The sequence below is a fragment of the Acanthaster planci genome, linkage group LG20, assembly GCF_054643075.1.
Source record: "Acanthaster planci isolate LZ-2023a linkage group LG20, COTS_SCS, whole genome shotgun sequence".
Classification (NCBI taxonomy): domain Eukaryota; kingdom Metazoa; phylum Echinodermata; class Asteroidea; order Valvatida; family Acanthasteridae; genus Acanthaster; species Acanthaster planci.
The window spans coordinates 4,954,192-4,981,941 of record NC_141796.1 but is presented as its reverse complement, the minus strand read 5'-3'; the positions used below and the strand labels follow the sequence as shown (position 1 = coordinate 4,981,941).

The 27,750-nt window shown below is 42.6% G+C and overlaps 2 protein-coding genes across 10 annotated transcripts in view; one reads left to right on the top strand and one right to left on the bottom strand.

The window, feature by feature from the left end:
* Positions 1 to 9,311, top strand: part of LOC110977983 (nuclear receptor-interacting protein 3-like) — a 33,450-nt gene extending 24,139 nt beyond the window's left edge. For 2 of the 3 annotated variants that reach the window (XM_022232569.2, XM_022232570.2), the window contains exons 3-7: positions 1,195 to 1,359; positions 2,295 to 2,377; positions 3,837 to 3,985; positions 4,302 to 4,354; positions 4,668 to 9,311. In XM_022232569.2, coding sequence (XP_022088261.1) covers positions 1,195 to 1,359; positions 2,295 to 2,377; positions 3,837 to 3,985; positions 4,302 to 4,354; positions 4,668 to 4,796 — 579 coding nt within the window. In that variant the 3' untranslated portion in view covers positions 4,797 to 9,311. The remainder of the gene's footprint in view (positions 1 to 1,194; positions 1,360 to 2,294; positions 2,378 to 3,836; positions 3,986 to 4,301; positions 4,355 to 4,667) is intronic. The other variant, XM_022232571.2, reaches the window with a different exon arrangement.
* Positions 8,189 to 27,750, bottom strand: part of LOC110977982 (aristaless-related homeobox protein A-like) — a 58,049-nt gene continuing 38,487 nt past the window's right edge. For 2 of the 7 annotated variants that reach the window (XM_087130805.1, XM_087130807.1), the window contains exons 3-5: positions 14,250 to 14,552; positions 13,750 to 13,803; positions 8,189 to 11,244 (exon numbers count right to left, since the gene is read on the bottom strand). In XM_087130805.1, coding sequence (XP_086986931.1) covers positions 10,843 to 11,244; positions 13,750 to 13,803; positions 14,250 to 14,552 — 759 coding nt within the window. In that variant the 3' untranslated portion in view covers positions 8,189 to 10,842. Of the gene's footprint in view, positions 11,245 to 13,749; positions 13,804 to 14,242; positions 14,553 to 27,750 lie in introns of all 7 variants that reach the window. The other 5 variants (XM_087130806.1, XM_087130808.1, XM_022232567.2 and 2 more) reach the window with 4 other exon arrangements.

The following is a 27,750-nucleotide window of genomic DNA, read 5'->3' as shown; positions in this document are numbered from 1 at the left end:
ACATGCAGGCGGAACGATTCTGGTGTGCTCCGGAAGATTAAAGACAACACTTGGCGGCGCGGTGACAGAAGATGCTATCTTTCTCTCGGGACAGTTAAGGGGGCATCCTAAGGGCAGTTGCTCCTGAAAAGATCTGGAAAAGTGTTTTGAAGTACGCCTACCATTATGACAGACAGTTTTCGTCGTAAACAAGAAACCAAAAGACTGATTAAGCCTGTTAAGTCACGTGACCTATAGTATTTATCAAACGTCAACAAACACGGCGTCCTCCTGTAGCAATGTGTGTTTTAAGTGTTGTTTACCAAATATAAAAGCCATTTTTCGGTATAGTACTCAGTACATCAGTTGTCTGAGTACTTTACCGACCGTAAGCTAATTTGGTAAATGACACTTATGACACACTTTACCATGGGAGGACGCCATGTTTGATGGTGTTTAATTACCCACTTGACGAACTGGGCGCAATCGGTCCATATGAATTATGATCCTTACTACTGTTTGAAGTGACGTCAAATCTTCCTCAATGTCATTTCTACCATCACGGCCGTCACTGTCGTTCCACTTGCACTGTAGTCACCATCTACTTCATCCATATAGCAGTTCTTAACACTACATGCAGCCAGCTGTGTCTTTATTATCGTATACAGGCCTAATAGCGTCACCGCCGTCTGGGGGAAATGCTGCAAGGTTATAAAAGTGGTTGTCGAAATGGTGTCAGGAGCTCTGCCGGACCAATCAATCGGCCACCTGGCTGAAAACTGACTGATTCAAAATAACAGGCTAAATATGATAAGGCAACACTTTGGAAGTTGTCAAAATAGACAGATTCGGAGGCTGAATACAAAAAAGCGTATTTAGGGTATTGACTTAACCCTAAAAGGTCATTTGTCCCACATATTGTAGGATACATGAATGTTCCCAAGTTTGTCCCACATATTGTAGGAGACATGAATGTTTTCAAGTTTCAATAACATCTCCCATTGTATGGTCGCAAGATGTTGAGTTTGACCCGTTCCATGGCTTTACAAAACTTAAACTGGAGCTTAAGGCTCACGTGTCCCCTGTGTTACAGGTTGGAGCTATTTTTAGTCCTCTGAAGAGGTCCACTCTTACAATTCTCACAGTACACCCTAAAATGACGTCCGCGTACGTGGGGACTTTCCTCATGTTGTGTTCGTCCCCACCCTTTAACAGCAACCGGCAGCCATTCTGAAAAAGAAACTAGTGCAGAAACTAGACCTTCCTGCGCCGCCGCAGGTGAGACGGAAGTCGTTCACGGACGTTGATGATAAGAAGAGAATGGCAGCACTGGAGCGGACAGAGCAAGTCGCGGCTAGCCTGCTGTATGCTCAGTGTCAGGTGGGTGACCTATGGGGAAATTTGGCGACATACTGTACATGTATACTGTACATGTAGTCGATTTCTTGATAATGTCCATGGTTCATTGAACTAGTAACTCATGCAGCCGATATGACTCGATCCTCTGGATTCGCCGAAGAGACTGCCAGTATTCTATCCATAAAAAAACATACGTCACATGCGTTAAAAGAAGGAATTTTTGTCTAATATTTACATGCGTGATAAATAGGTGCTTTGCAGCTATATGAAACTTGTTAGCTGCACAAGATAAAAAAAGAAGCTGACACCCCCCCGAGAGACCAAATAAGCATGGAGCTTTTCAAAAACAAATACATGTATGTTAAAATTTTGTGTAACCAACCCCCACACCTACTTTTCTCTGTCCTATTAGTCCTCATCACTTTGACCCCTCCCCCCCAAAAAAAGCAAAAGAAAATATTCCGGAGGAACGTCCCCTGGCATTATAAGTCAGAGGCGATTCCATATTTTTGTTTTTTGGGGGGGGTCTTTTTGCTGGGAGGGTCCGGGAAAATGTTCGAGGGGGCACTACATCTAGTTGTCGCCGTTTGTGAAGCCATCTAGTTTCTTTGTTTTGTCTTTAACCGTACACACAAAATAAGACCCCTATATGGTTTGTACTTTTTAGGGGTCATCCATTCTTTAAACGCAGGCCCATATAAATAGACACAAAATGACATAGAGTGGGGTGGAGGTTGACTCCCACCCCGGATCCGCACCTGTAACTGCAGGCTTACTCAAGCCTATTGTCAGAAGCTGTTGAAATTCAGTCACGGTACGGAATCTTATTCTGACCATGTCACCTTATTATTTTGAAAGACGTATTGGTCATGGAAAAGGGTTTGATAGCAACGTATTCGCTTGTTTCTTTTTGTATCGTCACTGTCACCGTCAGTTTCGTTTTCTATAATGTACAGTTGAATGGAGACGAAGCAGTTGCTCTCATAGACACAGGACAGATGGATTCAACCATACCACGTGGTATCGCACAGGCATATGGGTAATACTGGTGATTCACAATACAGTACGTCACTAAGAGATTAACACGAAAAGGCCATTTTTGCACTGCATTGTGGGAAATGATCGACAAACACCATTTGTCAGCTGAGCGCAGGGAATTGGAATTATTTGAAGATCCAATAGCTTATTTTAATTCATCCTTTCTTCTCTGTGTTGCATGCATGGTAGTTTCCCAATACTTCCCCAAATTCCCCAAGTTGTCCACTGACACACGTTCAAATGCAAAATTGAGGCAAGGCGGCCATGTATTAATTTGTTAACCGTAAACCTGGCGAATGGTCTCTCCCTGGAATTAATCTCTTGGTGACGCAATGTATTTTGAATCGTTCCTCATAGGTGCATTTCTCCAGTAAAAAAAACAATGTGATCTAGAAGCACGTCTAACTCAGTCATGTACATATGTAAAATCAAAAAGCCCATGACATAATTCTACCAGGGAATGTCCCCCCCCCTCTTGTTCTAACCCATCCCATCCCATCTCCTGACTGAAAAAGCTAAGGCTTGTAGGGGTATACATCATGCCGTGTAAATTCAAAGATGTATGGGAAATATTGAGAAATTCCTAAGTTAATCCTGCTGAACATTGCACTCCTGTATGCTTTCGACTCGCGTGTCTAATTTGAGGGCCTCTGTGGAAAGCAGTGCTGAGCTTCCCCCCATTAAAGATGACATAAGTAGATAAATATAAACTTTCATGTTCTTTCTGGCAAAGGAACGTGTTTTGGCTTTGATGTAATCTCTTTTCTATGCCAAAAACATTATCCATTTAAGACTTTTTTCGAAGTGTAAACTCAAAATCTTTCTGCTGAACTTACTCATGAAAAAACGTTGCTCACTGACATATAGGCCCTAAAATGTACCGAAAAAATTAACAAAAATACACAAGTTCTAGCAAACTATGTCACCCTTATACTTAAAACTATGCAGATATTTGAGTGTCTTCGAAACTCGAATGGCGTCAAATGCCCTCAAACAGGCAAAACAAAAAAGGGCTCTTAAAAGAGCCAGAACTTTTCCTTTTAAAAAGATTGCTCCCATACCCGCACACATTCGTCTCTGAACACTACTCCGCTATATGCAAAACTTAAAATGAAAAGTCAAAGCATGGTCAAAGTAAGGTTTAATTGAACACAAATGTATGTGCATAATAAAATAAATTGCAGGAGCCCTCTTTATAAGTACAGACTCTTATGTTTTCTGTTTATTGGTCATTAACAAAAACAAAACTAAGCAAAACCAAAACAAACTTTTGTTCAATCAGATTCGTTTGAAAGAGGATAATAGCTTATTGCGTAGTGCCAAAACCATTTCCCTGAACGAAGCAGTGATGTCTTATCTTTCAATTAGTTATCACTTTTAATGATGTGTTCTCCTAGTAGTGTCTCCCTGACATTGTATGATGAGATCCCTCCAAACTAACTTGCTGTCTTCCTCCACAGGTTAATTGGCGTAGACGGCAAGGAGATCATTAAACCTACCAACGGAGCCACGCACAAGAGCATGGAGATACAGACAGATGATTGCAGAGTTAGTACTCAGCTTCGACTTGGAAGGGCGCCATTGGAATGTCACCTTACCATCGTGCCTGGTAAAAACACTCATAACATCCTATAGCAGTGAGGTGGGACCACAAGGCATCGAGGTTCCATAGGAAAGCGCACTTGTGAACAAAGTGGGACGTCATTATGGTCTAAATCTGCAGTATATAGATCTAGTTGCACACCTGCAAAGTCGTACTAAGGACAAAAAATCATAATACTTTGTATGAAGAATTATGCCCAAATAAATATTATTAAGTTAGCATACCAACGCACTTTCAGGCAAAGACCCTGATAAAAGTTAGACTCCTTTATCGAAATCTTATGCTGACGAAACCATTTCCATTTTTAAAAAATCTATCGTAGATAATACCGCCGTGCTTTTAACAATCGGGATGGATATCTTACATCGACTTAAGGTAGGTTAATCACAGGGTCTTTAATTTATGTTTTTTACTCTAAAACTTAAAAGTTAACGCTATCTTAATGTCATTGCAATTTGACATTCTTTGTAAAACACTTTTTTTGCTGTACATGTAAAATATAAGTATTTTTGTGACACAAAATTGTTATTTTCAAGTTGCATAACTACAGTGGGCAGCGGCACACGCCATCGATATGTATATTTCTATTGGGAGATCCCTTTTTTTACTAGTTCTGTTTGTCCACCCATTGGTCGCTTCATATCTTTCACAACAGAAATGTTTTATTTTCTTTGTTTTCTCCGACCAGTGCATTTTAGACGTCTCTTCCCGTGTTCTGTATCTAGACGGCCTGTCGGGCGATGCCAAGCAGCTCCTAACCCACGATGAAGTCTTTGGCGACACCAGACTTGTTCGCTCGCAGTCATCGACATTGTGAAGCGTGGTTAGCCAAGTTCATCATCGGCAACACATCCATAGCCATCTTACACTGCGTTTAGCTGATCGAACTTAAACACGTAGGCAGAAATATAGACAGGCTTTTTTCAATTCATTTGTTGTCAGTTGATCTCATCCCGATTTGACTACATGTTTTCAAGTACACATAATGCACTGAGGGATGACACTAGACCCTTCATCTGATACATCGCAACTGCACTTTTTGCCAGATTGGCAAACTATAACAGCTGTGAGCACATAGCTCAAAGGGTAATTCACAAAGTGTTGAAAAGTCTGCCAGGCTTGTTAAAAAAACAAATATTATCACTTTATACTACGCGCAAGTTGTGGCAAAAGCTGTCGCCAACCACCGATGAAACTTTCACGAAAACGTTAGCTTCCCTTTACAGTATGGTGGTCAGTGTTGGTAAACAAACGAAAGGTCAACACGAAGTAGGGCACGCTCTTGGAGTTGTACGGCGCCCTTGAATATATTTTAGAGTAGAGACCGCCAGAGGGGGTGCATCATATCTAGCACCCCCTCTACATATTCAGAAAACAGAGGAGTAATCTGTGGCCGGAACGAGCTTTGAACATTAAGATACGTGTCTCATTAATTCTCAAATTCAACGTTACAGTGTCATTTGAAGGTGAGAAGAAAGGCTCCCGTTCAACTAGTCGGTCCAGAAGGACCTACATTAGTGGTGGTTAATTGTAACAGGGAATTTTGAAAAGGCAAGGAGTAATCATGTGAAGCATTTGAAGTGTAAAAGCCGACCTGGATGACTTACCCTTAGTTTATACTGACCAGATGAACAGATTGTGTTTTCTTAATCCTGAATTTGGCAGTTAGTTTTTGTCTTTGACGAGGGAATACCCTCGAATCGTGTGGCAGTCATTACACCGCACCATCTGCACTTTGTGGAAAACAGCTTTTTGCAAAGGCGCCCTCAATCCGGAATGCCTGTCACAGTTATTTTGTGCGCAGAGCTATGGTTGCTCGCTGTCCTTGTATATCCACACATATGCATTCTGGGGGCTAGTTTCATAATGCTCGCGGAAGTGTTGACCAGTGGTATTGTTCGCATGAACTCTTTCCATGACAAAATAAGTACGTCAAGTATTTTCCTTTCCTAGGGCCGTAGGGGAAGAGCAGTGATCTCTATACACTTGATAGGCAGCTCGGCAGTAACTGCCTATGTGTGAATTGAAGTGACCGCGCGACCATCTTATGCTCTCCAACTTCAGTCCATTCATTAGGTGCATCCATGCACGGCGCTAAAGCCAGTGAGTCGGAAACTGCCATTGCATTGAATAGCCTAAGAAGGCCTCGCATTCACTTCAAGTCGCAGAGCAGAGCTGCCTATCCAGTGTATAGAGATCAGTGGGGAAGAGCGACAACGTTTACCTGTAAACACCACGGCCTATTCTCGACTCTTGGTGGCGGCAAATGAGCCACTTTCCCGCTCATAGTTTCCTCCCTGCTCGAGGGTGCTACTGACCCCTAACTATTCCTCACAAAAGCTTTGAAACAACGTTACAAACTGTAAGAGGGTATATCAATGCACGTTACCAATTTGTTTCTTGTCAGTTGTAAACCTGTAAGAACACTTGGAGCTAGAAGAAATTATAAGCCATCCGGCAGCTGAGCCTATAAAGCATTGTGGTTTGTGAATATTTTCACTACAAGAATAAATAATATTGAGCACAAACTTTGTACAATTAGGAATTTAATGACGTCCTACTTAAGTATTTTAACCGATAGACAGAGTGTCGTACAGATCAGAAAAATAGGAAAGGAAGAACACGGTATTGAGGAATTATTCCCAAACGCATAAAGAGAGACAGTGAAGCTATCCCGGGCGATGCGGTATATATCCCCACACACTTTTTGGACTGGGCAAGTGAGTAATTTGATCATCCCCTGCTTTTCCATCGTGAGTAAAAAGGTTGATTTTGAGTTATTTTTCCAAAGTCCCAACAACCCAATACTGAAAAAAGTGAGAACAAGTACAACAGCTTTATATATGCCGTTTCGATATAAGATTGATGGGTGTAGGTACACATAAGATGTGCATGTGTTTCGCGTGGTGTCCAGACCCCCCCCCTTTCGAATTTCCACGGCTGTAAAGTTTGCGTGTAAGCCATCCCCCATTCCCCATGGTTCCTGGCACAGATTTGCGCCACTGCATTCTACAGCGACTTGTAATATTGTGTATCATAAAGCTTTTGCCTCAAAAAGCTTGCCTAATAATGATAATGGCATGATTCGTCTTGCTTTTAAAAATATTTTTCATCGAGACTTTGATTTTGATTTTTTTTATCCCTACACGTACGGATCCGGAGAGGTTTGGAGGTCACGTCCCCCTTCGCTGAAAAAAAGAATAAAAACACTATTAAAATAACTACAAATAAATGAAATAATAATAAATATAGAAAGGATGACAACCTGTAAGGATTGTTATATGTATTGTACATCAGTAACAATATAATGCATCTCTTCCCTGTCCGCAAAAATCATGCGTACAAAAATCTTAGGGGCTTAGGAAATCATGCCAAAAAATTGTGGGGGCTTGAATCCCCGGGAAGTATTCCTGGCTCCGCCCTTGCTTTAATTTGTACTCATTCATTGGAGCACCATGAAGCTGATCTGTAATTTGCCTTATTGTATCTCCTTCCATTGAGTTTGTACACCACTGAAGTTTATAGACAATATTTGCAGAGACCAGTTTGCTTGTGATCAAATCGACTCGTGAAATAGGGGAACAATGAGTGCCCGTGCAACGAATACGGCGCCTATTGCTGCAATGGCCCCAACTCATGACGAAGGTAACCAAGAATGAACATTCATAACCCCTCGAATATAAAGGCTGCACAAGCCGCACACGCACGATGCTTTAGAAAACAGAACCGTTATTCTAGCAGTTTTGAAAATAATCGGTGCTAGTTTTTGAAGTTGTGAAATTTAATTTTCTGGAATTGTGTTACAAAATAAAAATCACAGGTGCTGTAAATAGTATCAAATGCTCCATCTAGTCGTGCGTTTATGGGTGGTTCAAATGTACTATATATAGTCTGAGTATCACCCATTAATGATTCTGTTAATGATTCTACTCCGCCGAGAATTGTCTGCAAGCAAGCGTCTATTAAACAGACACTAAACGCACTAATACCGGCAAACGAAAGCATTTACAGGCATGATGACCATGGTGGGCACACATCTTAAAAAAAGTTATTGAACCGCGATTGTTTTGAGCTAAAGGAAATCGCATACGAACAAAAGAATCCAGAAGTTTTGGATATCCAGAAAAGTAGTTCAAAATATAATACATCACGTAGTGGTATCCGTATTGGATATTTCGAATTATTCGAATGAAGAACACGTGACTGGGCTTGTCCAGGTCGGGGAGTACTGTTTTATTGTCTTGTCTCCACAATTTGGTATATGTACAAAAAAGTCTCAAATGTTGTACACACTCGCCCTGACCATTACATCTACTACATTTCTTCATATCATTATTCCCCGGGCGAACTTATCGTTAAAATGAACTCTTCGTTTCAAACTAGCCTTGGAGGTTTTCAGTTCTTTCCTAATATAATTAAGCCATATCATCCGGATGGTTAGCATTGCTGCTTTATTGATATTATTCGCCGATATGTACATGTGACCAGATGCGTTTAGTCCCAACCTTATGCGTATAAAAAGGTTTCCTGCAGCGTTTGTTTGGAAAACAAAACTGATGTCAGACAGTTCAAGTCTTGCTTATATCAGAATAAAGATTCACGTTTCAGTTATTTTGCTTGCCCTGTAGTTTTTGCACAGTGACCTTTGTCATTCTTTGCGAAGGAATAAGACCCTTGTTCACTGTGCCAAGAATATCAGAGAATAACGAGGGTGCATTTGTGCTACTGACGCGAACGACTGACGATTGAAACTACATTTAGTTTCTGCTCCTGTGCACAAGGTGCACAGTGTGTAATGATAGCGCCTTTAGGGTGTTATTATTCTGTGAATAATGACCACGCTCCGGCTGTCAGAGAACCCATGGCAACAGTCAACAGAAAATGTACAAGTCATCTACAACATCTGGCAAATGACCTCTCTTGACAACGAATTTCACTCAAAAAAGTGACATGATTTCTGGACAGCCAATCCGCAATTACCAAAGATCAATGTTTGCACTTTAAAACATGGACTTGTGTTATTAGTTCTAATGTACATGCACGATGCGGCCATATTTAGTTTCAGATGCAGTCCAGTATTATTGATATTACGTCATAATTATTCAAGCTATTATTTACAAAAAAATACAGTCTTTTTAACTGCAAAAATATCCCTGAAATACGTAATGCTGTTCCATTAATCCTCAGTTTCTGTGTGTGAGGATTTATTCTAAAACTATAAATTCTACAAAAGTCCCCTGTCTACGCAAGAAAATTTAAAAACAGCTTTTAACATTACGAACTATACACTTGTTGTCATGTGTAATAAAGACGCCAATATCGAAATTGCTAAGTTTCTCAGATTTGGTTTGTTTGAAATCATTCGACAGTGTTTTGTTAGCATGGGCAAGAGAGCAAGTGAAGTACATAAAACTCAATTCACAAAGTGAATAATAAAATCTGACGATCCTTCCTCGCATGTTAAACTATCAAGTCAGGGACTCAGACGTATCACGTTGTATTATGATTTTATGTGGCTGTACATCCATTATCACGAATGTTACAACTAGTGTGTGTGTGATATTAATGCATTCACTTCGTAAGAAAAGGATTTTGTACAAAACTTGCAAAGTAATGGAATGCCATACAAATTTCGATTCCGATATTTTTTCAAAATGGCGAGCTCAAACCCTAACCACTGCCTGGTTTGTCAGGTGAACGAAAAATGTAACCTTCAAAGACTTCTATTAAAATCGTTCACTGTAAACCGGGATAATTCGGCCACCGCTTTCCTATGCATACACATGTAGTATTTTTAAATGATTGGCAAGCACATAGCTGGTTGAATTCGTACGTTTCATCACCTGCACTAGTATCGAAACATGACATACGTGGTAATGTAACCTGTACATGTATAGTTGACATGAATAAGAAACAAAAATAAGAAATCTTTTCGAACAAGCAGAAACACTCATGGTAAAATACAAACCTTTGCCTTACTATTTCAAATTTCCATTTGTTTCTCATACAAATTTTCCCCCTTTACCTCATATTGGCCCAAAGATTTTACCCTTATACAAATGTACTACGTCACAATAAGATATTACAATAGCATTAAATCTCAATCTATAAACAAGATGTGTAATAATCTATTAAACTGGTCCAATGACAAAATAATGTACAACAGGTCAGCAAAATAATTAATGTTAAGAAATACAACCAGAACCAAAAATGCACGATAACAGAAACATTTAGCTATAAATACTCTCCATCTTATACCGTAAATATTACAGCTCCTTGCTTGTGAGGGTGAAGTCGGAGCTTTGAGAGCATGTCCTACCATTATTCCAATAATTATTACCATCGAGAATCGGCACAAAGTATAGCAAATTATATCAGTCGAATGTGCTTTGTTTTTTTTGTTTGTACGTAAGGTTGATACAAATAACTCTCATATTGTGGGTTTCCAAACAGTTTGTTAAGTAGCAAGTTTCAATGCATGAACACGGTGTCGAGGCACCAGACAGTCGTGTGGTTTCGACCCCTAATCGATATGTGCAAGACAATGAAGGGCGGATACGCTCAGAACATTTCTACGATATTTGACCGCAAATTGAAAATTGGAATTCTCCACAGTGACTTCTCCCAGCGGCCGAAAGGTACTGTACAGTGAGGACAACAGTGTTCGGCTCGCGTTCGCCACCGCGTCCCACATCTGCCACCAAATGTTGCCTGTTGCTTGTCAAAATCTCACTGTGATTAAAATGACGTCCAGTACTAGGCATGGAAGAATTCGTAGTCAGCAGCATCTGCAGCCTTGACGCCACACGCGAGAAGTTCATGAAAATCACCTCGAGCAGTCGAGTTTTTATTAATTCTAAATTCTAGGAATACCCATTCATCATACCGACGACACTGCTATGTTCCTTTGCTCTCAATCTCAGTGCAGCTATACTGCTTGTTCTTCTGTCGCCGCCATCTTGCCCACAATGCATTGCTCCAGTGTCCGTGTACTGTCCGTTATATGTATTCATGTTCTGCGCAGCTGCAGCATGTGACATGAACTGTGCTGCCGCATTGTTGCCAGCCGCGATGGGACTGGTTGCCTGGCTCAGTTGGTTAAGCTGATTGAGTTGGTTCTGGTTAGTAACGCCCATAAAACTGGGAAGGTTGGACTGGGGTGCCATACACGAGTTGTGGGGGGACTGCTGCATCTGCATAGGCGCGGGATTCATGGTTGATGTCAGAGGTGAAGACATGTTGTGTCCCCATGGAGACGCCTGCATCTGGAAAGGTCAAAAGGAATACAAAATTTATCATAACATTACATTTGTAAAGTTTGTGTTTATCACATTCCTTCAATGGCAAAAGCGTTGCGCTGGGTTTTGTACGGCGAGATTGTCACGGAACAGTGACTCCGTATAATTATCACAATGCTTTAGCGCCATTGGCGGGGGCCACTGAAAATGGCCAGTGGCAACTTTGCTATGGTAACCGGATTCGTTTATACACAAGCTTCAAAATAAATCAGGCTTCATATTCCAACTGCGCGTGCTCAAGCCATAATATGAAGATTTTCCCAAGGAATTCTAGAGAATGACATGAACGTGTTATTTGAAAACGCAACTTAACCCTGAGCTGTATCTTTTTATACTAAATGCAATCAAAACAAAGAATGGAAAGTAGTGCGCTCATACGATAGAATCTATCACAAAACACGGCGCAGTTGTTTCAGTGACAATCTCGTACTGATGGAACGGCAAGACTTCATTTCTTTCGCACTCTCCGAGTGTTGCTAGCATAAGAAAGATTGCTACTGTCGAAGTGAACAAATATTCATATTATGATGTGCACACGTGCAGCTGAAATACCGAATAGGCAGTCATAGACTAATCCAGCAACCTAATAAGAAGTCACTCGCTCCGTGCTCAAGTATCCCCCTCATCGGTAGCAAATGGAGAGGCTGAGGATCTACGTGAGAACTCGTGAGGTACAATCTCTGACCCTATAATTCTTCATCACGTGCTTAGCCTGTTGGGGTCGCAAGTATGCGTTACTCCAAATTAAACCACACCCACTAAACACGGGGTGCTTCTACCCACACATTTTAACTGTACCATGGGAACCGGAAATAACAGTGGTTATGTTCTGCTGATGCGTGTACTCGTGAGGTAGATGCTGAGATCGTAACCTGCTTGTGTGTACGTCCTTTGGTCGATGGGTTATCAAAATTGGACGCCCGCCATATACGGCAAAAACTCATGGAATCTCGCGCCGCCACCTCCGGAATGGCTTCGAATCTGGATCTCTGGATTAGTCCATAAATGTTCCGGTGCAATTTCGACGTGGAGGTCTCTGGACGGACGCCTTAATTAAACTGAGTGCATGCTTCAAGGTTTGAAGTTTAAATTGGGTTTATCATTCGCTCCAATGACCTCCAAATAAAGGAAATGTGAGTGTCAATCCCAAGCTTTAAGTAGGTTTTTCTTGTCAGTTTGGTAACAAAAATTCAACACTTTTCGATGACGTGTGCACGTCATTTTAACCATTTTTAATGAAATGCTTTAATATGATGACTCACTTGAAAATATACGTGGGATTTAACTCATCGCATTTCTCTATACTTTCCATATATATAGGTCTTCATCTTCCAAATGACTTTCATTAGAGCCTCGGATATCCAATGACGATTTATCACACACACAAACACAGTACTCAAGTGTATGCGTTATTGTCATAAAATTCTTGAAAATCTCGAAAGTGATGTGACTACTTTAAGATTTGTGATTTATCCACACATCGTGGCGACCCTGAAACATGCATTTCAGCTTCCCCGGTGACCACGAGGCAAAAAGCAGTATGTCATCAGTAAAGATTAAAGATCAGTTAAGTCTTTTTGTGATAAAGACTGTCCAATTATTTAATAGCCTAAGAGCACATTTTGGGCTTTTCATGCCATGACGTACCATCTGCCGTCAGTATTTGAAAAGATGCTGTGACCTCTGTCCTCTGATCTCGGAAAAACCCTTGGTCATTTAAGGAAACCTCTTCTCTAATACCCGCCAAAGTTTACTTTCAGAGGAGATAAGGACGCTTTGTCTTTCACGAAAGTATCCTGCATCACATCAGAAGCCCGGAATGACCCAATTAAGGCCTAGTAGTTAAATCTTTACTGTTGGTCAAGAGTGGTCTTTGCACTTTTTAACATTTCCTTTCGCTAAAAGTCGAGAAGTTAATGCATCTCTTATAAACGTTTCCTCAATAATTTGGACAATACTTATGAATAATCTGACAGAAGTCACACCATCTTTGTATACAATCACCTGTGGGAAACCCTGTGGGAAAATATGCCAACTCTCTCAGAACATGCGAGAAAATGCAAACAAAATCGGTTTAGTTCTCGTTCTTTGATATGGCAATAAATCGTCACAGTAAAAATCAACTGAAAGGAAAATTAAAACAGCGATTAAGATTAAACAATCATGCAAAGTGCCATGCAATTGCAACCCTGTGATGAACGGAAACTTCACATGTTTATGAGCCAAATTTTCAAACTGCCAAACTCTCAACACCGCCATGCAATGTTCGTGATCAGTTGGTGCAAATATTTGTTTGGGGGCATTTGCATAAATGAAATACACGGCGTGAAATCGAAATACATTTCGCTTTCAGGTGTGTTTGATCTCGAGATATAGCGTAGAAAAAAAGGCCTTCGCCACACACACAGTGAGAAACTTCCAATGGATGGGTGGCAGGTAGGATCTGTACTGAAAGAACTTTGCTTCTCGTACCTTTTCACAATGAAAATTCCGAACCCACTGTCCCATTAGTCCATAATCTGCATGCTTTGAACGAGAAACAGAGGAAGATAAAATTAAGGTGTGTGAATTTACTTTTTACACATCAATCGCACTCACAAAAATGATTTTTTTCAGGTGTTTGTTTTCAGTAGTTTACTTAGTGAGATGTAACCTAATTTCGGCGAATCAACACACCCCAAAGTGTTCTATATTTTGTCAGACAGATTTTGGAGATTCGTAGCATGAATAGTGACTTGAAAAATGCTTTGCTTATACTTGAGAGATTTCTTAGTACATGTATTTAAAACACTCTATTTATCTACATATAAAACTTTTAACCAAAATCAACTAAAGAAAGAAAAAAAATTCTCTTGAACTCAAATAAAAAAAGGAAAGAAAATGCTTGATCAAATGCCTGCAGGCAAGTAGGCGGGCTCAAAAGTCCGACGATGCGTTATTGAAGAAGAGAAAAGTCGAAACTAACTAGTTACCATTGGAGACTGGCTATCAACAGCGCCCTCTCCCGCCTGCCCGGAGGCCAACTTGCGCGTGTCAAATTCCCGCCGCAGGTTTTGCAGGTTTCTGCAAATGCGGAGCATTGCGCCCTCTACGGGCGCTGGTGGCTGAGTGATGTCGCCCACGTGGAACCCGGGGGGACTCACCTGTGAGTAGGCGTCGGGCCGAGGGGCAATGGGCATTTCGTAGCCGCCGCCGGGCCCAATTCCGCGCATGCCCTGAAGCTGTTGAAAGCGCTCCCTTTTTCTCCATTTGGCGCGCCGATTCTGGAACCAAACCTGAGGACAACACACGAAACAACCAACCATTTATACATCTAATAACACAGTACCTAGTTTGAAAGCTTACCGGAGTAAACAAACAAACCAAAAGATAACGCCCTTCAGGAAAAAATCAATATATCACTTTGGTTTAAAAGCAAAGTTATTACAGTCAGATATAGCTAAATTCAGGACATGACATGGAATCGCAATAAGCAGAAAGCAACTTGTTTTGTTGTTTAAAACTTATGTGCAATGATTTCGTTATATAGACAAAAGCGAAACCTAAAGAGATATTGAGAATAATAATACTGAAAAGTATGTCAAGACAGTGATCACAATAATGTAAGTTGCAGAGACAAAACCAACCGGTATAACGTCTTAAAGACTGGTGAAACTGGCACAAGTATTTTCTGTATAAGTTACAGTTACGTAACAGTGCATCAATACTGTCCCCAACATGTCTTTTATGCTGTTGTCACAGACCTTTTGCCCTTTGATCATGGGGCGTCAAAATTAAATAGCGCCCCCTGTCAGCCCATTGCTAATTTCCCGGTTCCACACAGCCGCACAGGTTTCTTGTTCTCGCGTTCGAACGGCTGGAACACGACCCAGGAACGCTGTTCCTGAAACAGGATTACACACCACCTCCTCGTCAGGGTTTTACAGGATCACACTGAAAAACCCGGGAGATTTTGATTTTTAAACAGCTGCAAGAAATAGCGAGATGGCTTACATGCTGGAGACAATGGGGAGTTGTGCAAAATCAACAAAATTAATTTTCCACGACACAGAAATGGAAGTTCATTTTTAAATAGAAAAGAAATCAGGCCAGTTACCCAAGCATTAACCCTCCAAAACCGTAACGGACGCCGCCATTTTTCTTGTAGTACTACTAGCAGCGATAACCAGTTTCACGCTCGTGGCGTTCGAGCGGCCCACCCACGAATAACATATCGAGCTGTTCGTGAACATACGAGAACAAGCCGCCCGAACTCCGCCTAAATTTCCACTGCTTCAGTAACACAGCGCCCTCAGTCGTTTGGCAGCTGCGTAGCACTGTTTCCACCGACTTAACATGAACAGCTGAACAACTTCGTGCACGCCGCATGCACGTCACGCATCGAAAACCTTAAGGACGAGTGGTTCGCTTACTGCCACAAAGATTTTCCATCATGCAGAATTCTCACTCAAAGTTGAACATTTTCCCTCCGCGTGATATACAATGGCACATTGCATTGCGGGCCATATAGGCTACTTCACGACTGTTGTCTGTCATGAGCATAAACACATCACAGTAAGCAGAACTCTATAACGCTCGAACCCTCAACCTCTGCTCTCAGGGTCCGACGCGGGTAGTTAGCTAATTACAGGGTTTTCACAATCTCCTCCCAGTCCTGAACTTACCAGTGATAATGTCAATCGTGGAAACTGCATACCGTGAATCCATTAACTGTCACCTGATCGGCCAAAATGAGTCTACTTTGGCCAAAAAAAAATCAATAACTCTTAGTTATATTACATGCACGAAAAATTGCAAGTCCTTTTCAGTAGCCAAAATTATTAAGCCATCAACCAGCTAACATCCCGTAGGTTTCTTTCTTCAACAAAATGACACGGCAGCTGAAGTAGAAATGGCTAACAACCAAGTCAAAACAAACTATTTGACAAGCAGAACTATAGCCATGTCCAATTACAAGCTTTGGTTTGATTGCTTAACTTTCACTTAAGAGAGAAAGACTACCACGTTACGCTGTGAGACATGAGCAGACGGCTTTTTTACCGTACCATTCCCGTCAAACCCAAAATAAATGGCTTCCAAAAGTCAATGGACAAAACTAACGTTTGTTGTATAGAGACACAGCTTCCTGTTACCATCTTCAGACAAAAAACAATTCCCCAGTGAAAACTTCAAGAGTGAAACTGTTTTCGTGAGTTCAGAGAGTAGGATGATTTTTCCCCTTCCATCCCGGGCAGTTATTGTTAAGGAGGAGTTCTGGACGAGGACGCGAATGGAGAAAAATATTTCCCCGAACAGCTGGCTCCAGCTGTCGATGGGCCATCGACGAGTAACCATGAAAATGACAAGAAGTCTCGCTGACACAACACGATGACAGCTCAATGGAAAGCAAAATACACGACATACAAAATGTTTAAAAAGGCCGATCTACAACCGATCATATGCCTTTAACAGTGATGTACCCCCACCCTGGGTACACCTGTCGCAACCTATCATACACCCGTTTCAGATGAGAAGAAAAAAAAAGTTTCAGGTTACGGGAGTCTGAGGAAAGAAAGAAAAATCCTTGGTAGTAACCCAGCCTAGCAGAGCGACTGGCGTGCCGGGTCCGTGGGTTCGTTCGCCGTTCGATAGGGGCGGGCGGGGAGGTCGGTTTACGCTCGCTGTTCCCTCCCTGTGGTGTTCGCTGCGGCGTTGGAATCTGCACGAATGTGAAAGTTCTGCTCCCCGCGACCAGGCGCAAAATAACAAGAAAAATGGGTCAGGATAGTATTTTTATGGCTTGTTATTCCACAATAGGAAGGCAATTTAATTAGATCTACAGGACTGCAATCCTAGTGTGCAGACTAGAGTGCATCCCTTTAATAAACGGTCTAAAAACACCATTATGAGAGCACGACGCAAACAATAAACCAAGTCCGAGTGTGAATACGTAAGATTCTGACTTATTCATCCTGTTTGAATTAAGGAGGTAAACAAATGTCCTTGTTTTTTGTCTTGTCGACTTAAATACAATGTGTTAGGTGTTGATCTTATTTTACACAAATTCAGTGAAGAAAAGGTCTTCAAAGTTAGATATTCTCAATAATGTTATAAGGCTGCCTTTGAATGAAACAAAAGGAGAATACGGTTTCTATGAAACGCTACAGAGAGTATCCATGAAAACTTTCGTTTTTACAGCCCACTATGGGCTTTCTACTAATAAAAAAGGGAGTGTATGGCCCCCCTTTGCAACAAAACAAACCCTAAGCTCGAGGAAATATCTCCAAACGTGGTGGCGATCGGTCAACGTTGGACGAATAACTAATAAGCCACGTCAAGGATGAGTGTGCAAGTTTAGGATTGCAAGTTATTCCCTTGTTCCAGTCAGTCTGCAAACCCCGCAAGGTCTGATGTTTAGACCCACGCCCCGTGCCCTGATAAGACAGCAACTTCCCCGCAGAACCAATAAGGATTTCCCGGAGATCAACAGACTGCCGACCATCTTCATACTCCATTAAGATGTCACAGGGCTCAGCGACCGATGATCTGGAGGACGCGAAGTGGAAGGCCCGAAGTAATCATGAACAATCTGGCCCCTAATACTTTATGGACGCGGGACGGTTTGAGCAAAATGGCATCCTTAAAAATCCCTGAAGTTCTGGCTCGTAACTCAGACTGAGAGGAATGAAAATGATAAAACAGTGATGTTTTAAGTTATACAGAAATATCCACACGTTTCACCCATAGACTGAATGAATAAATTCCATTACAACAAACCATTGTTCTTGTGAAAAATATGGAGTAGGTTATTATTGTTTCTTTCCACCTTTTTTTGGTGTGTGTCTTCGAAACTTTAACAGTTAGCCAACTACACACTCCGTGTGGTCTGCCTTTTGCGGATTACCCTGTGGTTGACCGTAGACAACTCGTGCGTGTGATCGGCAGACGGTCGGGAAAGTCACTGTTTTCGCGGAAGCACCGAGCCAGTCATTGTTCAGAATAAAAAAATCTCACCAAAGGTTTATTTTGTGCACAAAAACTGCATGTTACTTTTCTGGTAGCCTTCCCAAATTAAAGTTTGCACGAGCCAAGATTCGTGTTTGCCGAATCTGTTAGCTGTTTGGATCGGGACATGCGCAGAACCTTCGTTTTGTGTGGGTCGAGAACAGTGTTCCATCTTCGAACAGCTCAGTCGGTACTGATCACGTCCGTGAAGCTACAACCTTGCCCAAGACACACGACGCCTGTAGGATCCACCAACTTCCGGTGACCGCCTAACCCCCAACATGTTACCGTGACGTCACCGACGAGCAGGGGAGCTGCTCGTCTCTGCTCCTCCACGATTCCCCTAACGCCGCCACCCCCCCCCACCCCTGAAAAATGAGTCATCCCCGTTGAGCTGCTGATTCACACATGTTTTCGACTGGAAGATTCCATGCTGTAACATTTTGAGTTTGGTCGGAGGATGTGCTTTGGCAACGACAGAGTTATACGAAAATATAGATAAGAATTGAGACATCGTGTTACAAGAGAGAACAAACGTGACAAATAGTTCTGCTTTTTGATCGAAACTGATCAAAAGCTCAAAAGATAATGGGAATGCATTCATCAATAATCAGCCCGTTTCGGACACGGCCATAGTATTGCTCACTTTTTAAATTAATTCTATTTCTAAGGTGCCTGATCTTTTCTTCTCCGCTGTTATTTCTCACTAATGCTACTGCACAGAAATGTTGACATGATCATGATCAGTGTTCAGTGCGTGTGTGTATTCAACATGAATGTCTTCGAAAAATAAAGGCGTGGTGGCAATGCACTTTCAATCGCAAAATTTTTGCAAGTGATTGATTACATTCGCATTTTCCTCCAAATTGCTTCACTTTAAACCCTCCACACCCAAACGATTAGTAGACTGTTTCTCATCCACTTCAGATTAATTGACACGGCGGTATTTAATGTGAAACAGTATTCGTAGCGGATCGGATGGTATTGGAGGTTAAACGACATGTCCAGTCGCTGACAATGTATACTGCATGTTCCTAAATAAATTCTCAGATCGCCTTGGAATGCATGAGAGATCACGATAGATTCGAAAATATTATACACAGAGGCACGCCTTCACTCAATACTGAAAAAAAACGTTTACAAGACAAGTGTAAACACCTATTAAGAAGCTAATTGGAAGACCTTAACATGCCGCAAATCGACTACTATTATACAAATGGCGCTCTCAAAAAGCAAATCTATAACACAAGATCAACAAATTTATCACCATGTCAAATTCACAACAATGGTTTTATTGATCCGAATAAATCTTGTTCGGTGTGACGGGGGATGCTGGACGCCGGCTTTTTCAGCAGGATTCAAATCCCTTTGTAGTTTCGGAGGGTTAGAAAAGCAATCTCGGTTGAGCGGTAGAAGGGGAGACTTATGAGCCGCAAGGGAGCGATACGGGCCCGGCGAAGCCGCTTGGGAACGAGCCCCTAAGGGACGAAAGACGGTACAGGCAGTCAAGGCGAGCTGTTGGCAGCCCAGAAGGGAAATCAATAAAACCACAGCAATGGGTCAGCTGGAGTCGTAACGCCAAGGTGTTTACAGATCTAGGGTCTTGGGAAGAAATTTTGGGGACGCCATTCATTCTCGTTTCAGTACAGAATGTTAGTTGCCGTGGCGTTGGACGATATGTGTTGAAACCGGCGAGACAAAAATGTTCATTAATAGGGGAACTTTCCAGTCAGAATCTTATATCCAGAACTCACTCAGTTAGGATATCAATGTCGAGCAATATTATTTTAATGGAAGTTTTGATTGTTGGAGCAACCCACTTTTTTGTGTTCCTATTTCTCCACGCTTTGACCTCTTTGAGCTGCTCATCAGACCAGAGAAGAGGATACCAAGCAAAAAACCCTTGAAACAAGGAGCTATGCCAAAAACGCTTCATAGCTGTTTGACTTTCGTACAAACAACTTCCAACCGAATGAGGCTGCTGTTTAAAGTCCACACTGACATCACGTTTGTGGGGCCAATGATTTCACATCAGGTTCAACACAGTATTCTATAACATTGATTCTTTAAAATGAAGTGACTCACTGCAGTCCACTTGCAGGCAATGTGGAGGTTTCCCCTCCAACCCACTCAAAACAGCCTCTGACTGGGTTTCTACGTCAACCAAAATGAAGCCCATTCGTGAGCTGCGGAAGTGTAATCCATAGCGACAAACCCGGACGTTAATATGTTCTCACACACGGTTAATCATACGGGTCTTCAGTAACGGTGGAGACTCCAAATCGGAACAGCCATCATTTTTCGTTTAACATGCGCTGTTTGTCTAATCACACAGAATATGTAATATGGAATACGAAATATTCTCTTTCGGCGCGAAGACAAGGCTTTTTGTAATTCGAAAGACTGGGTGCAGCGTGACGATTTGTAGGTCATCGGAGATGCGCTAGACATCCAAATAACTGTCATTACGCCGAAGGAGAGGTAAATGGTTTGGAATAGAGGGGTCTTTCCCCAGCAAGCTCTCACTTGTAGCTTAAACAATAAAAGAGAGAAGGCAAGACTGCGTGAGCTTCCTCTTCTGACAAATAGAATATTGTTCAGTACTTAACCAAGTTTGGAACAATTTAGCCGTTTTGGGACCCCAGAAAGGAAACTGCCGTCCATCCAGTCGTTTACAGACATGATCTTTTAGCAGGACGTTTTTAGAGGTCAGACAGCTTCGGGTCATGATGCTTGGAGGTCAAGTTTGTACTTGGTTGCGGAAGATAGGAGATTCTGCTGCACGTGCAGCACCTGACCTTTGATTCTGGGATCTATGACTCAAAGAAAACACACCAGAACGAGTCGGATGAAAGAAAGGCGACGAGCCTATCATGTGATGATCGGCCTGATGCTGGCATCACCAGTAAGGCCCAATTAGTAATCGGTCGTAACACCGACTTGAAACATTAATTGGATTTGACCCTCACTCTTTCAAATGCTAGTTCTAGTCGAAGTCATAAGCGTGCCGTCGAGTGTGGGCCGTGGACCGTGGGAGAGTCCGTCACTCGCGTACTACCTCGACCCAACGTCCTCCTTCCCCAAGCCCGTCAAGACCAGTTTCCGCTGACCGTGCTTGCAGCGAGGCCCGAGAGGGGTGAAATCCCCCCGCGACGGTACTGGCCCGGTTCAGAGGAGGGGGAGGGGGAAATGTGAAATGACGGCAGAGTTGCGGTGGGGTTTCCGACCAGTCGCGAACGGGAGAAGTGATTGGTGGGTGGATTACTGTGTGACTGGTTCAACCTCGTCTGGTGAAATGATCTGACATGTGTACCAGTCACAGTTTAATGATTTGACATTTGGGTCTCTGATGCCATAGGAGATAAAATAAGGGGGGTTTGGGTTTCTCTCTTCATTGTTCCACATTACAAATGACCTCTTTCATGTTATTGTGTTAACCCGTAGAGAATGCTATTAACAGGATGAAGCTTTCTGCTACAAGACGCAACGGAAGGCAGTCTCTTTTTTTCAGACTGAAAGGATGTAGGCCCTACTAAATTATTGGAAACAGCGGATATGACAACGAAAATTTCTTTGATATGTTCTATTTTAGAAGAAACTTTCCCTCGTTTACCAATTTCAAACTGACAACTGATTTCTGAAACGTCAAGATCCCTTAACGTCCTCAAGTAATTTAAGCCTACGCTGCCATTAGTGCATCGCACGGCAAACATATTTTGAAAGGGATCTTTCACTATTATATAATCTCTGTTGAATTGGTTCTTGCATGTGTTTCAATGCAATTGCAATAATTTTCATCCGGGAAAAAATGTTCGGACTAGGAAACTACAGGATAAGGTGAAAAATATGTACACAGCAGAATTATCCATACTGCCGACAGCTTTGGACACTGCATCACAACATGACTTTTACGCGGTCCCCATACCAGCAATGGCGAAGTCCTTCAACGACTTAAGAACAAATTCACCCCCTCAATGTTTCTGTAGTTATTTTTAACAACATCCAAGGCACTGTTTTGGCCCCCTTAACGGTGGAACTACATCCAAATCTGCTCTCTAGTATATGAAAGCCAGATGTACGGCTTCGCCTATCAGAAACAACGCGAAATGGAAATACCCCAAGTTCGTAGGAGCGGGGCGGACGTCGGGCCCCACAGTTCTGGAGGTAAGATGGATGCGGCTGAAAACAGGCAGGTACCGTAGCTCTGTAAGCCCGTTAGAGATACGGCTCAAGTACCTCAACAAAACCCAACTCCGTGCTGGGATTACCCTATTACCTTATTCACGAGAGAGCCATTTCTGATCATGTTCGGTAAATCGTTGTACTTGTTGAAAAGGATGATGTCAGACTTTTTATAAATGAATCTAGTTGTAATACTCAATTCCAGGTTTTTGTTGTGGTTAATGTTAATTTGTTTCTGTTTGTTTATGTTTTAATTTTTATATGTGGCTTCAAACATGAAGGTATGTTTGATCACAGTTTTAAATCATCCACAAGACTCGACCTAAATGAGCAGCGCGTTATAAACCGAATTTGGGAAATTCGAAACGAAGGGCAGTGCATTCATGTTGTCTATTCACAGCGTAGCCAAGAGACAGCGTAGTGTTGCAGTGGCGTCATTGGTCAACTTGGGATCGTTGTGACTGAAAACGATCCAGGGCAAAAGATAGAATGTCGTCCACACATCAGGCAGCAACACCGGACCACTGGAACGGACCGCCGTATGGTTATTTCTATAATTGGAGATCTCGCCGACCTTGCGAATTAAAAACTTCGTTAAGTTGATTAAAAACAAGCGCGGGGAACATGTTAAATTTGCCTCTTACGCTTCCATCTGGATAGCTACCGCCGGCTGGAAGCGACGTGTTGACACTTAACAAGTCACACGATGTTACGGCGCCTATTATGACGAGAAATGACCCCGTTCAAGGGAGTTGATTTGGTTGGTCCGTGGTCCGAAGTAAAACCCTTCTGATTAAAAGTAGGTCTAGCGGCTCGAGACACGGTTAACCCCCTACTGAGGACTGCTACGATTCGACTGTGAGAAACCACTCGGCTGGAATTATCTCTTTAATTTCTTCAAGGTCTGGCGTTGTCAGCGCCGTAGGTCGCGCAAAGATCTAATCCTGTTACTCGTGATGCCGGGAATGAGAGCAATGGAACGCGCCTGTGTATGCCATGTTGTACAACACGAGAAATGAAGTACTGGCCGTTTGAGAAATTCTTCGGGCGTAATTTTGTTAGTTCGGCGTCGCGATCTTGTGAATGGAGAGCAAATGGAGTTTGATACGGTAATGATGCTGACTTTGTGTAACTGTCATCCGTCTGGTCTAACCGCGAAACATATTATAATACGTACATCAAGTTGATTACACCGGTTGAGAGTGGTATGTGGAGCCGCGAATCATGAGATCGTGAGGGACAACTTCCTCAATATGCAGAGATTATAAACCAAGGGAAAAATGGAACAGATTTTAATAATTGGAGTCTGCATCTGTAACCGATTTCGGTCCGTGAGGAGTGTGGGACGCGGCACACTGGGCAGAGGACGAGAGATGACAGCTGGTCTGAGTAAAAGACATCTCAATTAAAAATCAGTCCGTCAGATCTCCCACGCCAAATGATCCGTACTGGGGGGGTGTTCAAGTTCCCACCGAGAGACACGAGCAGACGATCACACAGCATGCACACAGAAAGCATGACCGACCCATTTTCGAGCTCCGACTTAGACACTGGCTTGGAACCTCGCACGCTGGCGGGACCAATTTATCTCATCTAGACCCCGGCCTCAAATTGAATGGTATTGACTAAGCCCTTAAGTCCATTACAGGCTTGACCACATTTAAGTGTATTTTACCTGCGATTCGAAGTCTACTAAAAGCCCGTGCGCAAACGGATGGAAGGCTAAAGGTGGGAGAAGGGGCGTCGGCGTTCACGAGGAAAGATAAGGCGACGGCCCGCACCAAATGACAGTAGTTGGGGTGGGCGGAGGGTCTGGAATTTCAGGATATATGACATTCAAATTACTGAGTGCTGGGTGGGGCAGTCAATCCAGTTTGAACAGATTGCAATTTACCATCATAGCATAACTTTGCAGAGTGGCCTTGCTGAGGTAAGGTGTGGGTTTAAGTCAAAATGAGGGAAGCTCTAACTTCGAAGGCGTAAAAGATTTATTTTAGGGAATACAAAAGACATGCAATGCATATATTCATTTCCTTAATATCATTTCCAAACAATATCCTTATATGGACCTAGTTTTGATTACAAAATATTTCATTTATTTGTTTTTACCAAACATGTTCACATGAAATTATCTAGACATTTTGCTTTTTGTTTTCATTGTTTTTCCCTACTTTGCAGGGGGCGGGTCGTAACGTAGGAATAGTATCAAATGCAAAGGATTTCCTGCAGGAAGGTAGAGTGTACCGTAATCTCTCTGAATGAGAAACGAGGAATGACTAACAACCCCCCACCAGCCCACCGTGAGCAGTAGTTCCCCTGTATCTATACTTCAACCTGTCTCAGTCTGACCCCATTACCAGGACATTTTTCATCCTCGATATCTCAGAAACTTCGTCCTCCACGGAAATAGCATCAACCCGTCCCCGCCCGATTTATATTTGGGATGTCATATATTTCACCCAATCAGCTAGACAAAAAATCTCTTTTCTGTACAATGCTACGGGCAAGAAACCACTTCAAACAGAAACAAACCCTGAAAGCCATTAATCTGCAGGCATTTCAGTGCTGCTTCGTTGCTCGGACATTTTGCCTCGATTCGCGGGCATTTCGAGAGCGTTTTACCCCGCAAATGCACCACGAATCGTGAAGCGGCGAGAGCGCGTGTAAGACTCCGTAATGGAACGACTCGAGTGCCTCGCGAAATGCCGTCGAGATTTGTTTTTTCCAAGCCTTTCGTGGAGAACTGTCAGATCGCTGTGGAATTGCCGATGCGGCTGGCTGGAGATTGCCGCTCGGTCTCGGCTCTCTGTCAGCCCGGTCCAAAGGGAGGTCTTTGTACAGATTAAGCAGTTGTAACGATCTCTGAAAACTGTAAAGCCCAACAAGTCATCACAGATAGGGTCATGACTCTTCAAGCGTTGATAAAGTGTGCAGATCAAAAATGCCCAGTGAAGCACCTTTCTTTTTTTTTTTGGTAAAGAATTAAATCACTGAATAAGCCGTGTCTTCACACCAATCCATGCATCAAACCCTGCATACTTAATCTAGCAGCCCTGTCTGCAAAGGCTAGGCGGGTAGCACTAAACTGAACACTGTCCAGGAGAAATCGTCAGGTGTCAAGTGCAAGGCTTTTGCATAACACTCAAATTTTAGTTCCCAAGCTACGCAACGTCAGAATGTCACGCTTCTACAGCTCCATCATGGTATTTTTTCATGGAACTCCTTGCTTTTGTCATGGAGGAAGGAACACATGTCCCGAAATAGTTTGAAATTATTCTCCGAGATGTCTCCCCATGCCTCTGTCGTCCCATATACCGCTGGCCTCTCGCCCGATTAACCGCCAGACATGCACCTCATTTCACACTTGATTTCCTTCCCCAAGGTTTCCAGTCCAGACATTGTCGAGTCGCAACCCCAGGGCGTGTTTGGGTACAATTAATAAGTTTTCAAACAAATCAATTATATCTGTGATCTCCATCATCATCTGTTTCCAGTCGAATGTGTCTCAGTTTGGATATTTAATTTCCCCTCAATTCGAACACAAAAACTTAATTAAAGAAAAGCAAGCAAACAAATGTTATCAATAAATATAAATGCGTTCGAGGACGCAAGACGTGTTCTACTACTCGTTCTTTGAAACGACGTCGTTTTTCATCAGATTGTTGTAACATCTTCTGAAAAGTACTGTATCTGTTTTCTTCCGTAAGTCCTGAATAAATTGACTGAAATTTGGTGGAAAATCAGTACTGTATGGGCCGATTTTCGGCCTTGCTCCTGAAGTCATGCTTCAGGATAGTACAGGAGAACGGCCATCTTGGGCTAAACGCGTAGCGGCCAAGCGAAAGCCTGCTGCAAGAAGTCACGATGTCAGAACACGACAAGTGGTCACACTTACGCGCCCCAACACAATTGGATTCTATGCAAATCCCCTTCAAAGAACAACAGAGACAATAAAATGTATTGCAGCACTGAACAATGGATGGTAAAACGTTACTTTTGACAACGAGATCGACTGTTAGAGTATAGCCCTGGGAGGGTTTATTTTGCAAGGGCAGTTGGTGCAATGTGAACGAGCTAACATGATGAACTCAGTAGTCGTGTACGGTGAAGCCCCATACAAAATGTCGGATGCCGTTGTTGTTAATGCTTTAATACAGTCTGTTACAGTCACAAATATTGGACAACAAGTGTAGGCCTACGACTTCGACGAAAAGGTGGAAACTAGTGTACGAAGTGTCCTCCTGAAAAATGTTTAAAAACCCGTTCCTAGCTTCATCAGAATTGGTGGCTTCACTCTTGCAGTTCGGCATCGCGGTCAGGAGAAAACATGCAAACTGGTAACCAACCTGGACATTTTGTTCGGGATGGTGACCTACGAAGCCGACGCATCGTGTGTGCAAGCCGTAATCATCAGGCTGCCTGGTATCGAGATAATGATGACGTCAAAAAATACGTTGCAGGGGAGGAAAGGGAAATGGATAACTCTGAGGAAGAAATGGAGGAGGCAGAAGGAAAGAAGGAGGGAAACGACAAGGAAAGAGACAACGGAGCAGAAACGATGTACAAGCAACCAAAGGTTGAAGGTTTCTGGGATGAGGAAATATGAAAGAACACACCGAGAAAGCGGAAAGTGAGTGAGGAAGAGGCAGAAGTAAGCTGGCACAGGAGATCAAAGGAATGGAAGTAGAGAGAGACGAGGGGGCAGCAAACAAGTTGGAGCAAATGAAGTCGCTTTGGAGACTGAAGGAATGGCTGATGTAGATCAAGACCTGAGAATAGACAATAAACAAGACAGCAAGCAAGACACAGAGCCCGACATAATAGAGGACAGTCAAGATAACCAGAATGACAAGGTCCCGTACATGAGAGTAGGCGTCCAGAGATTTAGGAAAAGACGAACATCGTGGGAAAGGAAATCAACTCCTGCTAACCAACAGGCTACAACGAGCACACGAATGGAGGAGGACCAGATTACCAACACCAGTCGGTCAAGTCAATCAAAAAAGCATAGCCGAATAAACAAGCACAGTCGACTAAGGGACGAGGGTCAGGACAATCTTGATGAGCAGCCAAAATTCGACCATAGTCAGTTAAGTGAGAAGTCAGACAACAGCGGGACTCCCTCCAACCTACAGATGGACAGTCGTTCAAATCAACCAGAGGTGAACCAGTCCAACTGTGCCAATCAATTAAAGTCGAATTGTCAGAATTCACCCGGAACCAGTCCCCTAGAGTCAAGTCGGGAGCCGGCCCACCAAGACAGCGAGATCATCTCAACTCCAAAACCAGCATGTTCAAATTGGTCAA